General features: G+C 42.9%; 2 protein-coding genes across 12 annotated transcripts in view; one reads left to right on the top strand and one right to left on the bottom strand.

Moving 5' to 3' along the window:
* The first annotated feature begins 7,151 nt into the window (after nucleotides 1-7,151).
* On the top strand, nucleotides 7,152-10,001 carry insm1b (insulinoma-associated 1b). Its single transcript, XM_023951923.2, has one exon. It carries the CDS (start codon nucleotides 7,459-7,461, stop codon nucleotides 8,947-8,949), a length of 1,491 nt encoding a protein of 496 aa, XP_023807691.1. The 5' UTR covers nucleotides 7,152-7,458; the 3' UTR covers nucleotides 8,950-10,001.
* Nucleotides 10,002-11,485: 1,484 nt separating this feature from the next.
* Nucleotides 11,486-18,128, bottom strand: part of ralgapa2 (Ral GTPase activating protein catalytic subunit alpha 2) — a 114,010-nt gene continuing 107,367 nt past the window's right edge. For 3 of the 11 annotated variants that reach the window (XM_078940706.1, XM_078940705.1, XM_078940704.1), the window contains 2 exons: nucleotides 17,146-17,314; nucleotides 11,486-13,819 (listed from right to left, as the gene is read on the bottom strand). In XM_078940706.1, coding sequence (XP_078796832.1) covers nucleotides 13,612-13,819; nucleotides 17,146-17,314 — 377 coding nt within the window. In that variant the 3' untranslated portion in view covers nucleotides 11,486-13,611. Of the gene's footprint in view, nucleotides 13,820-16,216; nucleotides 16,260-17,145; nucleotides 17,315-18,128 lie in introns of all 11 variants that reach the window. The other 8 variants (XM_078940710.1, XM_020713873.3, XM_020713872.3 and 5 more) reach the window with 4 other exon arrangements.

Below are 18,128 nucleotides of genomic sequence, written 5' to 3' on the forward strand. Positions count from 1 at the left end.
GTTTTCATTTATCATTTTAAATGGCAAAATAAAAAAAGTTTAGATTTTATCTTTAGGTAAAAGAAACACACCACTGATGAAAAAACCCTTCTGATCTACTGTTTTCATGATAAAGTTTTGTAAGTTTTTTTCAGTAAATGCATTAAGAAAAGGTGGAATTTGCCACCTGTAGGGTGCAAACAGAGTAGAATCCCATTTTCTTTACATTCTACACTCTTTATGGGTCCATTTTTTAGCATGAAAATTCTAACAATATTTAGAATAGCTATTTAAGTTTATATTTGCTGTTTTCATGGATTGGTATTTGGCACCACACACTTATAAGTCATCAAATACTGTATTAACAGTTGTTGATTAAAATGTAAAACCATGACTGTACAGTTTCTATAAAATCCAGGAAACACAAGTGTGTAACTTCACAGTAAATCTTTAAAAACTCTCCCACAAATGTTTCCATCAGGACTTAAAGGGAGAAGCTACAACAGTGATCATGTGAAGGCCTTTTTTTTTTAGCAGATTTCCTCTGTTCATTGGTGCACTTTGGGAGAGATGCTGGTCCACTCTGTCTGTGTCCTCTCCCTCAACAGCATCTTGACATTGTGCCACACATTATTATGTGCGTTTGGAGATTTGCTGCCCAGTGCTGCCTGATTTACTCTGCAAGCGGCTGAGTGATTGCATCACTCATGCGAGCGCTGAAAACAAATATCATTCAGACGTGCAGAAGTCTCCACAGTGCCATAACACCATGATTGGGAATGAAAGATCTCATTCAGTATTCACTGCCGAGGGCTCAATTCACATGTAGATGTGTCCTTCTGGAAGTGTCTCGACTATACAATTTCCATTTAGATAAGGTGTGCACACAAATAGAGAAAGGACAGTGGGTTCTTCATTTGATTAACTAATCATAGTCTTTGTAATTTCACTTGGGGACCTTCAAGGGCAGTGATCCCCGATCAGCCAGGGCCATGATTGCCATGACTATTGCAGTAACTGCACAGCACAGAGGCAGTGATTAAACAGGTGATTAAGACGGAGAGTTTCAGTCCGGTTAATCCCTTTCCCCATTGTCTGAAAAGATCGCAGCAGTGTAGTCCCTGATCAACAATAACTGAACTCCACTAGAATTGCACTGGGAGGTGATTAGGGTCTTTAAAGCTCTCTGGAGCGAGGAGGCAGGTTGTTTGTCATTAGCTTAACTTTAAAGGTACATTCTGTACTTATCGGCTCTTGCTGAATTGGGGAATTCATTATCTGATTCTTAAGCTGAGATGAAAAAAAAAAAAAACACACCCACAGCCCCTGGGCAGATGGGATGTCTTTAAGTGAGAATGGAATAATCCACGTTTGCGGTCCAAGTGAGGGAGCTTGTGATGTTGACAAACCAAACAAAACACTCCTCAACCCCACGACTCGAGCCCTAAAGTGCTTTAACCCTCTTCCCACTTGGTTGGCAGCCCTCTTCATGCACTGCGGCGGTGTCTGTGCATCATCTGAAGGCCGTATAGAAACTCCGCAGCTCCTCTTCATGACTGATCTCTTTTGATAGGGCTCATTATGCAAACTGCTCCCAACTCCCTCCGCATAATTAGTGCTTAATTAATTTGAGTGAAATCTTTCATCTGTCTGTGTCCGGCCAGCTTCTTCCTTCCATTTACAACATGATATTAATTTCAGAGGGGGGAGTGGTACCCCAGCTGATGAAAAGGCTGATATAATTAATCAAGTACCGTATCTTTTTCCTTCTTCTTCTTTTTTTTTTTTTTTAGGAATAATAATAAGTGTGACGAGCAGAGTCTGATTAACCCTATTATGCTCCCTAATTAGGCTGATCATTTAATAATCAAGGAAGCAGCACAATTATAAGAGAATGCAAATTATGCCTTCTAATGAAGAGTGTGTCGATTCTGGGAATTCTTTGTTTGGGAAATGATGCATTCCCAAATCAAATGTCAAGAAAAGACTGCTCTCTTCATGTTTGTGTGCCAGGAATACGGTTGATTTGTACATTTGAAAAATTCCAGTCAGAAGCTTTGAATCACTGTGAAAAAACCCCCAAAAGGATTTAACATGAAAATTAAAATGTTTTCTTCTTCTTTTTTTTTTAACTTGTCTTGTCAAACAGCTGAGCAAAAAAGAGCTGAAGGCCTCTTGTGTTGGAAATACTTTACTGGTACAACAGGGGCTATGAACATTCTCACACACAAGGTATTTATATCTATATTTTAGACCTTTTTATTTATATTAATAATATTTGTAACAGTTTTTGTGTTGGACCGGATGGAAAAAAAGAGGAGGGAAGAAGAGAGAGGGATGTTAGAGAGGGGGGTAGGAGGGTGATTAACGGGGGGGGGGGGTAAAAATCATAATGCACCATAAAGCAACAAGTTGCTGGAAGTTTATAATTTTTAGTGTCAGGTGTAGATGTGTAAAAAATCTAAAAGGGGCGGGGCCTGACTACAAACACATGCAAATGTTACAAGCATTCGTGCTGGCTCCAAAAATCTTTACATACAAACATTTCAACATGTAAACAAAACAACCACTGTTCACACATGCATACTTATGCATTCAGACTAAAACACTACGTTCAGTCACGCAAACTATTTGTGCAGAGGTGAGCTAACACCTGTGTTCGAGTGAGTCTTGATGTTCTTCTGGGGTGGATGATGGAATAAAAGTTCCTTTACTTTTGACAGCAGCACTTGCAAGTCCCTTTAAAGTACTGTACATTCTGTGTCAAATATGATCCTCCCGCTGAAGTAAAAATGGAAGAAAATCCAGTCAACCGTGGCATTTTCTACCATTATGACTGTGATGTGCCTTCATCCTTTTTCTCTTTTTATTATAAACATGTACAGACTGGCGTAGAACCTTTTATTTAATTATGAAAATAATACAAAAATTATGTATTAAAAGCAAAACAAAAATAAACCACTCTGAAAGTAATTTAAATCTTTTACCATCATTTTTCTCATTGATTTGACATATTAAAAATATAAACACTAATGAAAAAAACTAAGTTGATTAAAACTACAATTTTGTTTATTTAAAGGATGTTACTTCAAAGCTAAAGAGCCATAATGGAGCCTCATATGGCTCCAGAGCCTCAGGTTGCAGACCCCTAGTTTAGCGTTTACCTGAAATCCCTTCAGTTCTTTAAAACCACAATCAGGTCAGCACATATTCTGTCACCTGCATGGCTTCACAGAGAAAGCTGAAACCTTAAGCACCATGTTCAGCACCATGGAGAGCCGCCTACCATCCCAACTGCAATAGCAGCAGGTGGATTAAAAAAAAGGTTATTATAAAAACACATTTAGAAAAAGCAAAATTAAGTTTGAGCTTTTTGATTTAACTTATTTAACTTAACAGAGAGTTTCTGCAGCTTTAGTTTATTTTACTTGTGTGAGAAAGTGTTTGCTGCTAAGCAAACGGCTGTCAGTGAGAACCTTCATCTGCTGGCTGCCCATGCCTCCTCCACTTCTTTGTAGCAGCAAGGTGTGTGAGGGTGTGTGTTTGTGCGTCTACATGAATGTACCTCAATTTGCTCCTCTTTACCCCCATAGTGCAGCTGTGCCTTAGAGAACTCTTGTGAAGTAATTGAATGAGCTGGGGCTGGGGGGGTTGGGGGGGGGGGACCTGTGGCAGTGAATGTGGTGCCCGCTGGCCTTATTATCTGTAATACGCCAGCCGCTCTGCCTGCTTTCTCCTCCACTCATGAATACCGAAATGAATGTGATGGACGTCAGAGGTGAGCGCAGAGGGGGGAATCGGGCCAGAGCCTGTTTTAATCAGCTCCCAGATAGAACAATCACTTTATCCACCTCCCCAGCTCAGAGGTGAATTAGTGTTTAACATTCCAGGGCATGCTTTCCGACAGAGGACTCCACCCCAAACAACCAACGGACTGCAGAGATTATTGAAAGACACTCTGGTGTTTCTGATGAGTAAATTAGGGCTAAACATGCCCCCGGGAGTCCAGCATTGATATGCCGGATATTCAGGAAGAAGTCTTTTTAATAGGAGGCTCTTTACATGAATAGAAAATCCTGTGTTGTGCCTTTGAAGTCTTTGTGTTTTAGCCTGTGGAAGGCTGTACTTTGTGCTTTATTTTTCCTTTATTTGGCTTCCATTCTACTCTTAAGACTTCAACTTACAGAGCTGATATTGCATATTTTACGGAAATACTCCTTTGCAAGCTGCCACCACTAGAGCCTTTCAGGAATGATCATCAAAGCTGGAAAGCATCCGCCTCCGTCCTCACTGGGACATTGTCAAACCTAGAGACAACACCAGGGACATTCCCAGCCGAGTCAGTGAGGTCCATTAGTCTTAAGCTCAGAGCCGTACCACTTTACAAAGCTTTTCACAGCAACCTGGTCTCATGGGCAGCCTTCCAAAGTACACTTTAAAGTCTAGACAGTGACCTCCGTGTGGCTCTCATGGCTAAACAAGCGATGGCCTAATTTTCCCTCTGAGTCCTGCAGTTTGAAACCTCCAGGAAAACTTTGGCTCTCATTCTCTTTTGCGGTTGTGCACCTTGGAATCTTTCAAATGATCTGCAGTCTGAGTTTCAGATGTTCTTGTAGAAACACCTTGTGGGGTTTGACAGACGTGTTACCACTAAGTTGAGACAAAACTGAAAAGGTTTGGCAGCTGGGAAACAGGTGTTTGACTAAACAAGACTTAGACAGAAAACCCAAAGATTTGTCTGAAAAGGGATTGTCTTAAACATGTTTGGGAAAAAGCCTGATTTAAACTATATTTTAAAACTAATCACTTCATTACAGATTACTGTTTTGTTCTACTGCCTCATTGTTTCCTTTTTGCTCTCAGTTTTGGGGACAAAGCCTGAAGGCTGTGCTGCGTCCACGGCCTGCCTGATTAAATCTGGATCCCTCGCTGGCTCTCTCCGTGGTGCTGAAAGAACCCTCTATCAGATTACAAGCAGCCAGAATAGGACCTGAGCTAATCCATTACAATAATTGATTGACAGTACATTGAAAGTGGTCCTGTGGTGAACACCAATTACAGTCATGTCCCAGTGCACCTTCAAAACGGCTTGTTTTGGCACAGCACGTGGAAGCAATCATTCATCCGGGAACTGCAGCAGGCTACCGTGTGCGAGTAAATGTAATCTAATTACTCTGAAATGACCAGTCTGCTCCCAGCACCTTCAGTCCACATGGTTAATGTTTGACAGAAAGTCAGTGAGCCTTCCGTCACTGGGGGGTAAACTTTCCCTTGTTTCATCTGCATTCAATATTCCTCCTGCAGGTGGAGCAGTGAGGCTCTGAGAGGGACGGACAGAGGGGAATTTATAGTTTAGACACAAACTATCCGCTTTTTCTGCAAACTTTGGCATCATGATTCCATTACGCACAGAAATCCCGTTCATCTCTATTTGTTTGTGTTTTTGTCTATACCATAACACCTATTAAACCCTTGAAACAAAGAAAGTGTCCGTTTAGCAGAGGAAAAGGTTGTAAAAAAAAAACCTTCAGGAGGATGTGGTTCAGCCTGCATTACAGCAACTGCAGCTGTATGATAATTAGGCGCCAATGCTTCCCGTGCGCACAGGGCAGCACACGCCACTGAGCAAACACGCGCATGCGTCCCTGCAGCCAAGACTATAGCACTCGGCCCATGCTCCCCGCAGAAGATATCTCTGGGAAAGAGGAACTCGTTAAAATGCCATCAAAGCTCGCAGTCCCAACAAACCACAACTAACAGATGTACAGACAGAAAGAACAAATGATGGAGCCGAAGAGGCAAACAGATTACCGGAACAGAGGAGGAAAACAACACGTGGCTGACATCAGAGCAGGTGGAGAGGAATTAGGAGATGCAGAAGACAAGGTCATTGTATCAAAAGTTGATCTCCATCATCAAATATTATTTTCCTTGCGATTATTTGTCCTTCATATAATCAAACAGAACCCCCAGATACAGATAACGGTGTGTTTTCGGCAGGTGAAGGCACCGGGACACAGAGGCCCATTGAGGGGAAGTCGCAGGCCTGCGGCTCAGCCTCGATTGTGCAATTATTTGACTTGGTCATAGTGCAGCTTTATGCAAATGAGGGGAACAATGAACGACGATGGAGATTAATTCCTCCCTGGTCTGCTGACTGAAAGGGGAAAAGAATGCACTCTCGCCAAGTGTGGCACACCGAGGCATTAAACGAAAATAAATAAATAAAGCGTAAAGAAACGTTCAGATGAACTTGTTGAACAATTGAGACATTTTTAGCAAAATTGACAGAAATTGAACTAAAACATGTATTTATTATTCGAAGTTTGTTGAGATTTTGAACAAACTGGCAAACTCTCTTTGACTTAAATTCATTTTAGAGTGATTAAAATTATTTGTTCTTAACAGAAATAATAATAATAATAATAATAAAAAACTGAATTTCAGGCAGCACATAATTTAAACCCTGAATACCAGAAGCCTGGGCAGTTTCTTTTTCTGGAGCGCTGATTTTGGTCAGCACGCGCCTTGCTGTGGACCAGATTGGCCGCGGGTCCCGTTCCACAGTTAAGAGGTCAATTTGCCTTTCAAACAGAAAAAAGGGATATCCAAGCGCGGGCAGACGCGGCTATTGTGCACAAAGACCGGAGGGTCTTCTTATTATTTATGTATGCAGCGAGAGGTCTGATTTATAGGTCGAGTTATACTGAAACGGACACGTGGCCTAAAATAAAAGCTCACTCTGTGCTGTTTATTTAAGACATAATAAAAAATGAGGGTTTGGTTCGAGAGTTGTGTGCGTAAAAGTCGTGCGTAAACAGGCGTATTGTTGGGAAGCTATGGTTTATTGACGGCAACTATTAGGGGAATTGCTTGTTTGATCAACATCACAGCAGACAGCTAAAGAAGCAGCTTTTAGTTTGCATTTCAGCAAGCTTGTATCCCCCTGTCTTAGCTGTAAACTGTGATGATTGTAGCGGTGACGGACATTTCCTTTTGGCAACTCAGGGCCCCCCAGAGGAGCGCCACAAAGCAGCGGCACGTGTGCATTTGTGTAGGGGCCCATCAGACCGTAAAAAGAGGAGGGCCCTGGCGTGTGCCTCAGCCGGGGAGGGGCCGTGCGCACACATTAATGTAATAAACCGCCAGTACATCTGCTAAGCTATCTGCACATCCTCCAACGAAATCCACCAAAGCCAGGCTCTGAGCCCTCCCACCATAAAATCCGCTGGGATCTCGGTTTCATCCCATTGGTCGGGGATGCTGCGACAGGGGGGGGCGAGAACAATAGCATCATTCCGGCATAAAAAGAGTGGAGCTATGCCTTGGAGACGAAAACATTTCAGCAACAGAAGGATCGATATACTGGGGGGATAAAGTCCCGAAAGCTTCTTGAGTTGCCATATTTTCAACCAACCTGGATACTCCAGACTTTAGCCATCTCCCCAAAGTGCCTTTCTGCTGTTATTACTCGTCAAGATGCCCAAAGGATTCCTGGTAAAAAGAAACAAGAAATGCGCACATGTTTCCTACAGAACCCGATCAGAGGAAGATGACCTCCAGGAGCCCCCAACCCCAGCTGCCTTGCCGCGTCAGACGGACCCCTCCCCGCCGATGTCCGTGGCGTCCAGCCCGGACCGCGCCTCGGCATCTCCGGATTTCACCGCGGCGGAGGCGCCGGTCGCGCGGCTGGAGAAGCCGACGCAATTCGGTAACCCAGAGACTGCGTGCCAAGCCCTCTACAGCCCCACCCGACCCATCAGCAAGGAGCACGACAAGGGATATTTTGAGCAAAGTTTCAGTCTGGGTTCGCCGATTTCTGCAGAGTCATTCCCAACACCCGCATCCCTCTCCGGCCTGGACCACATCCTGTACGCTCCAGTCGACTTGAAAATCGGCACCAGCAACAGCAGCCGAAGCGGGATCACATCCACCTCCACCAGCAGCAGCAGCAGCAGCAGCCTTCCGGGACCGAGCAACCGGGTCGCCACCAAACGATCCGCTGGCGATGCAGCAGAGCGCAAATCCAAGTCCTCCTCCAAGAAACCCAAAGCCATTAGAAAACTCAACTTTGAAGATGAGATGACCACTTCTCCGGTGCTCGGGCTCAAAATCAAAGAGGGGCCGGTGGAGGTAAAGCCGAGGGCGCAATCCTCCGGAGGGAACAAGCCGTTAGGGGAGTTTGTGTGTCAGCTGTGCAAGGAGGCGTACGCTGATCCCTTCTCCCTAGCTCAGCACAAGTGCTCCCGCATCGTCAGGGTCGAGTACAGGTGTCCCGAGTGCGACAAGATGTTCAGCTGCCCGGCGAACCTCGCCTCTCACCGCCGCTGGCACAAACCGCGCACCACCAGCGGCGCGCCAGCGATGCCGGCCGCTCCGGGCATCAAACCCGAAATGGCCAAAATAATGCCGATGGGCGTTAAGTCTGACGAAGCCAAAGACATGAGTGACAGAGAAACTCCAAGTCCGGGCCCGTCCGAATCCGGTTCTGAAGACGGCTCATATGACTGCCAGTACTGCGGGAAGAGGTTCAAGCGCCAGGCATACCTAAGAAAACACATCATGGGGCATCAGGTCCTGCAGAAGAAAGTTCTGGAAGAGCACGGGTTTCAAACCAGCGACCGCGCCACAGAGCAGGCTCCGGTGTCCTCTTCCTCCTCCTCTTCTTTAGCATCGTCATCTTCATCATCCTCCTCCTCATCATCCTCAGAGGAAGCCTCAAACCAAAGCCCTCTCAACCTGAGCCCAGTGGACTGCCTGCTGTGTCCGGTGTGCGGGGAGAGTTTCACCAGCAGGGCCGGCCAGGAGAGACACCTGCGCCTCATGCACTCCTCCCAGATTTACCCGTGCAAGTACTGCCCCGCCACCCTCTACAGCTCACCGGGGCTCACCAGGCACATAAACAAGTGCCACCCCTCGGAGAACAGGCAGGTGATCCTGCTGCAGATGCCGGTGCGCCCCGCCTGCTGAAGACAACACAGAACTCGTGCCTTTAATGGAGGAAGTGAAAAAAAAAAGAAAGTGAAAAAAACGGCAAGAAGAATAAAGAAAAAAGAAAAAAAAAGTTTGTTATGCTCACTGCCATCTTTCTGCGCCAAAGAAGGCAGGGCTGTTTGATGTTTCAGTGGTGTCTTTTCCATGCCAATCAGTGATTGTTGAATGGTCGTCTCTATATTTGAATAGGCCTATTTTGAGATTTTATTTCTCAAATTAGTTTATCATGAAAAGGAAGCGTACAAAGCGTTAGTTTGACTGTTAAAGGGTATTTTTCTATCACATGCTCAATGATAGCTTATAGACCTAAGAAATGTCTTAAAATTCTCAGAGTCCCACCCCCTCTTCCCATCAAATCCTCTTTGGATTTCCCGACCGTGATTGCTGTATCACTGTAGCTTTACGCTTAGTTTGTGGATGACAAAACTCGGTGGAAACAAAGTGTGACTTAAGAAATTCCCTGTTTAGTAGAACCACAAATGCCTTTAGTGAGCAGATGAAGCTTAGTCTGAAATAGCCTACATACACACACATCCAAATCCCGCTGTATAACTGCCTTAAAAAAAGTCAACAAATTGTTTTGATTTTGAATGCTGGCACATATTTTATTATCATTATTGAAGATTGTTGCAATATTTTTCACACTATTTATTTATTTATTCTAATTATTTTATGTAACTTATTGTGTTTGTTGTGGATTTCCTTTTTGTGAATCGTTCCGGCAGTTTTAAATGTCGTCTAATAGCCAAAATTATTATTATGATTATCACTTTTTTTGGGTCAAATTTCTGAGTTGTGATTTTTAACTTTCTTTTTTTTTTTGTCGTGGGTTGGGTTTTAATCTTCAATCTTCACAGCTCTTGTTTAAGGGGAAAAAAAACACGGAAAAAACGTAAAGCTCTTACCTTAGATGCAATCTTTTATAATGACAAGTTATTTTTCTTAAATGTTGGCTTTTATAGCGCTTTGATTGTATGTGTATATCGTTGTTGTCTATTGAAATAATAAAAAAAATATTTTCAAAAAGACACTTGGTGTGAGAGGGGAATTTATTCAGAAATCCTGACAATCTCGGAAACTTCAGGCCTACTTTTAGAAACTTTTTGACTGACATCTGTTTTAATGAGAAAATTCATATAACTTTTGATATATAACAGTTTTAAAGTTATTTTTGTGTATTTATTTATGCAAAGTGTTTTCTATTAATTGGTATTAAAATCCCACTGAATATCTAGAAACACATTTTTCAGTTTTTTTTATTAGTTTATTTTACAGCTATAAACCTCAGATTTTTTAATTAGAAAGGCTAATTAAAAACTTCAATCTTGATTTTCTCAAGTAGTTCTTAAAATATTTTTTTAAAGAACTTTATTGTGCAATCGTCTGGTTTTTGAGCTAACAAAATGTAAGTTTGGCTTAAAAAAAAAAGTATTTTTTTATTTTAAAAAAAGTAGTTTTATCAGCTTTAAAAAAAAATAAAAATAAAAAGGCACATGTCAAAAAAATCCATATCAGGAATAATAATCATCAGAGCATCCCTTGTTGCAGCTCCACACCGTTTATCAGACTCCCTTCTCATAAATCATGGTTGCAAAGGCTCAATAGACCTCTGCTTCAGCCTCAGAGAGCCACTTAGGGCCTCATCATAAATCCCCCCCCCCTTAAGACCGTGACAGGACACGACAGGAGGACAAAGAGGTGGCGGATCAGAGCTCACCTCTGGAGCAGTAAAACATCTGTCTGCCTCAGAATATCTGGCACAACTTGATTTTTCTGGGGTTTCTGGTGATTTAGGATGCTTCAGGGCTGAGCTGACTTTTCCTCCAGAACCAGGCGGCGTTGCTGCTTCTGATTGCTAAACCACAGAGAGGGCTTATTATGTGGACATCGTGAATTTGGCTTTCACACTAACTTCCATTTCCTTTGCCTTATTATTAATAATCTACCTGCAGGAAGGAGGTGAGGAAAACTTTTTAATGAGCATCTCCTACTCCTGTAGTGACGGCGAGCTACAGTGAGATATTTGAAGAGTGAAAATTGACTACAGCCAGTGGTCTAACGTAATACAAAATATATATATATATATATATATATATATATATATAAAGGTAATCACAGTGTCAGCCTGCTCTGTTGTAACACATTTCATTCAAGTCTATAACTAAGGCAAACAGTGAAAATGAGGCAACATTAGGATTATTTCTCACAGTTTCAAGTCCCCCCAATTATGGTCAAGTACTTTTTTGTGTCTTTATGTGGCCCAAGCGAGTCAGGGCACCTGAAGGTGCTGCTGCTGCTGCACCTGTACCTCCTGCTGAGGCTCCATTATGCTGGCGGCCTCTAAGTAGAGCTGAGCAGCAGGGGAGACAGATGGGAGGAGGGTCAGGTTACCCCTGCTGCCGCTGCCAGCGTGGCCGGGCCAGGGTCAGGGAGCCCATGGAAACAGCGCAGACAGCCCCTACCCACACTGCCAGTCTGACACATCCAGAAGAAAAAACAGCGGAACAAAACAGCAAATTTCAAAACCGTTTAATGAAATGTTTGAATTTTTCACATTTCTAATGAACATCTTAGGATTTTCAATCATTAAAAAGTTTGATATGTTGATAAGATGAAATTTTCAAGCTTTTTTTTTCCTTCTTATATAAAGACTATTATAAAGGCATTAATGTATTTATATTAATAGGGCAGAGAGGCCCTCAAATTTTAACAAAATGTACAAGGATTTCTAAAAGGAGAAGAGAAAAATAATGTCTCAAAACTAAGACAAATTGATTTTCTTCACAGGTATAGGACGCACAATCTTGGTCCAAACACCTCCAGCAATGAAACATCTAAAAAGAGAACATCTCTTTAGAGGCTTTTTATAATTTACAATCTTCAGATCAGCATCCTGGTCATGTTTTTCTCCCCCAAAGAGTCTTTGGGGAAGAAAAGATTAAAATAAAAGCACACAGACAGGATCGAGGCTAAATATCTTTACATTCTTTGCTACACAATAACGAACATCCTGGTTTTCTTGCGTTCTGCTTTAGGAATGGACACACGGGAGCCGAGCAGAGGTGACGGAGGAACATGGGGAGAGTAAGGCATAGAGTTGAACAGATGGGGATAGTGTTGCAGCTTGGGTGGAGACCTCAGAGGGCGTGAGTCTACTAGAGTTTGTGGAGGAACACCTGGCTACCATGACGACCTGCAGGTTGAAGGAGCGCGAGCGCCGCTTCGGCTGTTGCTAGGAAGGGGAGTGAGTGCTCAGCTCTGGCATGCCCTCTAACTCCACCCTCCAACACCCATCAGGCCTCGGGAGGCCCGAAGGGAAGAGAGGATCCTGGGAAAAGAGGTGGTCGTCTCCACTGATTTGAACCCATCTGCTGCTTTTTTTTTTGTCTGGGGGGGGGGGGGGGGGGGCGTGTTTTCTCTGTCATCATATGAAAAAAGAAGTTTTGAGATGTAGGGAATAATCCTACAGTAGAGGACAGACGTTTACACGCTGGCACTGTGAGAAGCTCAGTCCAACCCTCACATAAACACACACTCACAGCAGTGTGTGGAGTTTCACCTGAGGCTCTGGTGGTAATCTTTCAGCTAAAAAACACCACATAAATACAACAACCACACACAAAAAATAATAATTAATCAAATGGAAATCTTTCTATATATTGTACATTTAGCAAATATACCTGACACATGATAAAATTCACAAAAACACAACTAAGAACATTCAATGTCAATAATGAGTGCAAAAATGTTTGTTGGGAATGTCGGAATGTCTTCACAGGATAAGGAAACGGATCGAGGATGAAAAAAAAACAGGGGAAACTTATCCAATTACCGGGCCATGAGTCAACGCTAACGACGTCAGAAGACAATTACAAACGCAGTCTTTCTCATTCCAGCCCAGATGCACAAATCAAAGCTTGACAAAATCCATCAGAATTCATTTAAAATGGAAACATGAGAGTGGATTAAAAAAAAAAGGAAAACAAATTTCAGTTCATTTGGAATTGGAGAGACGTCGGTGATTGTCCTCTCCCAGTTCAAAACCAAAGTGTGTGACGGTGCAAACTGCAGGGACTCCATACCCTAGTCTGGATGGAAGGCAATCAGTCTCCACTCTGTTTCACTGAGATGATGATGATGATGGTCCACACAAATGCTTCAAACTGGTGCTACGAGGCAGGACAACAGCTTCAGCAAGTTTGCACAGACACAAAAAAAAGGTACAAAGGCAGATATCTATAAATGAACAGCAATCTCTTGTGCAGTTTCGCATATTGTAGTTCAGTGCTTTGTTGTTAAAATTGGTGATAAAGAAACGGCACAAAGCAGTCTCCGCTTCCCTTACTATAGTAAGAACGTTGTCTCTCTAGAGCCTGGAGAGCGCTCTAGAAAAATGAGAATAAAAATGACATTTGCAGCTGAATTAAAGACGTTAAGTCAACTTTGTTGCCTTAACCACCAGGATGAACTTAAATAGTTTAGAGTTTGTCCATCCTAACCAACAGCTAAACCCACTGAAATGTAGAAACAAAAACCAACAAACTCCACATCAATTAAAAACTTCAACATGCTCCAGTTTTTATGACACAAAATAAAAACAAAGAAAAACATTTGCAGTCACAGCTGGCCGTGAGGTTCTTAGAGAAAAGATTCAAGGCTCCAGTCTGGGAAAAAGGGGACGAAAGAGCTCAGTTGGAGGATTTGCTTATAGCGCTGGCTGATCGGCGGAGCTTTCCTGAAACTCTGAGTTTGGTGGAGCGGGGCATGGTGGGAGACACCTGTTCCACAGAGTCCGTGGTTGTGGGGTTGTTTCCGCCTTCGGTGCTCACACTGCCGGTTAACGATCCTGAGAGGGATGCAGATTGTTGACAGAAAAATGAAGAAATCACAAACAATTAGACAAGACCATGCTTTTCCGTTTTTAAAAAAAATGCACATCCCAGCATGCTTTGCCATGCATGTGGCTCATGAAACCCAAGATCCCCCAGTTCTTTAGATTTTCACCAACATTAACAGAGAGAACTGTCAATAAACAAAAACATTAAGAGCAAAGGTTAGAATTTGAATGAATTGTCCCGGAGTTTATTAGATTTGAGTTGAAACACTTGGGAAATGACATGCCGCCGTCACATGCTGTAGAAAAGCAGAGCTCGTTAAAAAGGAGCCAGGTTTGTCCGGATGTTTAAGATGTAAAAAGCAGCAGCCTATGTGGCTAAACGAAAGTGCTGGCCTCACAGTGTGACAGCAGACCGGCATGAATGAAAACAAATGACAGATTCCACTCTTGGAGCCTTCCCGTTGTCAAACATTCTCCTTTTTCACAAAACGTCACATCGGTGATTGCGGCACGGCAAACGGTAATACGCTTTTGAGGACAATCAAGTATTGTCAACACCAACTTTCTTACTGTGCCCCAGAGCAAATCTAAACCCCATGACCCCCCCTCCACCCATCTAGGCCTCATGCCTCGAGTTTAAACAACTTTTCCAGCTTTGTTGGGATGGCATCTGGTTGCCTATTTTCTTTCCTATCCTTTTATTTCCTGCCATTTTTCGGAGGCATCTCAAGTTGCAGCGGCTAAAAGGAATGGCAGATGGCTGGAGTAACAGACACTCAGCAGCACAGTGGATACCGGCAGCATCCAGGGCTGCGGCTCGCTGGGAGGAGAGGCCGGGCTGCAGATGAAACGCTGGGTGTGCGCATTGTGAAGGGCTGCAGGGGAGGCGAGGGGGGCCTGCACACGCTTTCTCAAATCTGCATATGAACGGAAAGAAGGGACGGGCTTGGCTAAAAAAATGGGCGGCACTGATGAACAAAGACAATTTGGCATTCCCGATTCCTGTTTTCATTCCAACAGTTACCACAGATGACAGAGCAGGATTTAGATTTAAAAGTTTTAGAAAATACGAGGGTAAAATGTGTCACTTTGTCATTTTCATGTACTGATAACAAAATCTTTAATATAAAGTCCCTATGAAAGTGACCGACTGAATCAGATTCTCAATTATGCTTAATCTTGTTTCAAACCATAAATTAATTCATTACGAATGTTTTATAAAAGTAATTAACCTGCTCTTCATTTTGTTTGTCAAAATGGCCTCATGCCTCTTTATTGGTTTTAGATATCAGGAAGGGAAAAATGAAAATAAAGGGAATCTTTGATCTATTTTGAAAAGGGCTTCCAGTGGCCTTTTAATTATGATTATTTTGAGCCAAAATCCCAAAACCTGTGTCATTTTCAAGAACATAGTATCTGCAGAGCGGCTGGGGTTAATCAGAAATTCACCTCTGAGTTGTGGACGGGACTGTTGGCTTGGAAGTGAACCTCCGATCATTTCCCATCATCCATCTGTTTACACGCTCTCCCACTAGCTCACAGCCCCTCACACACCCAACTTATTACCGGTACAACAATAGTGGCGAGCATTATGGGAGCTATCCAGCTGTACAGTTTTGACCAGGGGCCAGCTCAGACCAGGAAAATGAAGACGTTCATGGATCTATATGTCTGGCAGTGGATAGATCAGACTGAGGCGGAGCAGGGAGCTTGTGGCCTGTCATAGTAGCTTCAATGTCTCACTTACGAGCTTTTTCAAACGGGCATCTCCTTCTGATTCACAACAATCTAAATAAAGAAATAATCAGAAATGCAATTCTAAGCTTCATTTTTTTATATAAATCCATGTTAAAAACATAAAAATCAGGATTTTCATCTGAGTTGGTCTTTAAATTACACCACAATCCCATTGGTCCCCACTAGTCCAGTTTAAACTAGGCCAAAGATGACAAAGACGTCTTCCAGCGTGGCAGGTGTTGCTCTACGAGTCTGCCCCAGGCAAACAGTCACACTCCAACAGGAGGAAATGAGAAGGGAGGGAGGGGGGAGCTGAGGGGGTTAAAAAAAAAAAGAAGAAAGAAAGACAGAAAAGACCGAAGTGTTTGCTGGGGAAAGAGATAAAGAGCCGCCACATGCAGAAGCGAGGGCCAGAAGTGTAGCCGTATTGTTCATGCTGCTACTTAGTGTTAATTGTTGCCACCAAGCATCACTCTCAATTACCAGGCTGGTCCAAACAGTAGGACGCCCCCAAACAAACAGGTTGTTTTTTTCCCCCGTAATCTTTTCTCTTTGTCAGAACCCACAGTACATGAAGCTTTGTTAGTACCGAGTGAAGTTGGGTGAACGAGCAAAGGGCAGGTAGGCTGCTGGACTAACACAAGCTCTGTGCTTTGACTCAGGGCTTACCTTCACCACATTTAGCATTGGGAGCTTTTACATTTTTTTTTATCTAAAAGGGAGAGACAAAGTAGAACATCACATGAGAAAGTAGTGGAGATATACCCACACAGCACATCAGAACACGACACAACGCCGCTGCAGAAAGTCCCACTCAGCCGGTGCGTGTGGTGCTGTAGTTAGTTATTACTGTAAGCTTCAAAGACAGAGTAGGTTAACTGGGTTTGGATGAGTTAGTCAACAAGAGGCATCTTTCCTGAAGACACCCCGCAGGGTGAAAAGCTTGATGGAACCTGATGAATTGGGGATTTGAAGATCACAGAATTTAGGTTTTAAGAAGAAAAGCATCACAGTTGGGGAACCAATTGAAAAAAAAAACCCCAACAGACTTAAAAAACATTTACCACCAATGTTATGAGTAGAGGGGTAGTTAGGCTGAAAGATAGTGGGGCACCTTGGGGGGTCAGGGGAGCTTTTATGTAGTTTTATCCACACAGTGGACTTGTTTTTTAGCGTGCGGCTTATCATTTTACGAAGTGGAGCAAATTACCAAAACAGAACAAAAACACTGAGCACAGCACTGATGAAGGAGCGTTCATGTGATAAATGGACTAGCTCATGCAGGAAGCCGGGATGCTGGACTGAAACTGAAGTGAGCTTACAATCAGAGGAATGGATTCTGAGGCTATTGAGGAGCAGACACTACAAAAACAGAGATGGACACTGACATGAGGGCTTCAGGTTAGCAGTAAATTGCTGACAAATTGTTAGGGTTTTATTTAGTGAACAGCATGCAGGACCTGTAGCCAAACACAAGACCTGAATTACATTTACAAAAAACAAAAACAAATTAAGAGCAACTCCATGTAATTGGATGGCTCACAGTGCCCTAAATGAATGGTTGTCATGCCTAGTGTGAAGGAAGCAGGCAATCTTACAGTCCAGCTTGGCCCAGGGGTACTCCATGTCCCAAACCATCCCCGGCCAACGCCTGCACGCTGTCATGAAGCATGGATGACATGTTAGTGGCAGCAATGTGAGCCATAGCAGGACGGACAGACAGCCAGATGGATGGACAAGCTCTCATAAACTCCTGTACACACAATCCTGCACCCAAGTAAAGAAATGGGACAGCTGCAGCATGATCAAAAGTATGAGATGGAAAGCAGTCAGCCGCCACGGCCACATTTAAAGCATGTGTATGGCTGATGGGACACCAGAATACAAAAGACCATGTTTAGATCCAATGTCTAGGTTGTTTGAGGCATAACGTATTGGACACAGCATGCTTGTCATTTTGGAAATAAGCTGAGAAACGTCACTCTATATGAATATATCCAAGAATTTGTGGCAAAAAAACCCTTTATATTCAAAAGCAGTGACTGGTTGGCCCAAGTTATGGTTTCAGAGAAAATCTTACAATTGAAAGTTAATGAAAAAAGATATTGTTGAAAGTTGTTGGTTCTTTTTTTTAAATAACTTATTTTAAAGAGGCCAAAAAGTGATTTAATTCTGAAGGGCTTTACTAGATCTCTTGCTGACGCTGGTCTCCTTTCAGTCAAATTCAGGAAACAGAAATTTGCTAGTGAATCAGGCAGACAAAAAAAAAAAATCAGTCTAATGAATACCATAAAAGAAATACACTTAAACTTGGAAGGCCCTGATAAATCTTGAGGGCAGGTCCATAAACACAGATAAGCAGGGGGTGCATAATGGCAATAGAGATTACTGGTGACTTTAAAATCAAGCAAGGCAGACATATTTTCCAAATCCTTTTTGACTATCAATATGTAGAATATACTACAGTTAGGCGTAATATACCAGAAGGGGAGCAGCTGTACTGGCTGTTGGCATGGCTGCAGTCTCGTGATTGAGATAATGCTGCAGTTCTGCTCTTTACTAAATGTTCTTTTACAACATT

Source organism: Oryzias latipes, chromosome 22 (genome assembly GCF_053564925.1).
Source record: "Oryzias latipes strain Hd-rR chromosome 22, Olatipes_Hd-rR_3.1".
Lineage (NCBI taxonomy): Eukaryota > Metazoa > Chordata > Actinopteri > Beloniformes > Adrianichthyidae > Oryzias > Oryzias latipes.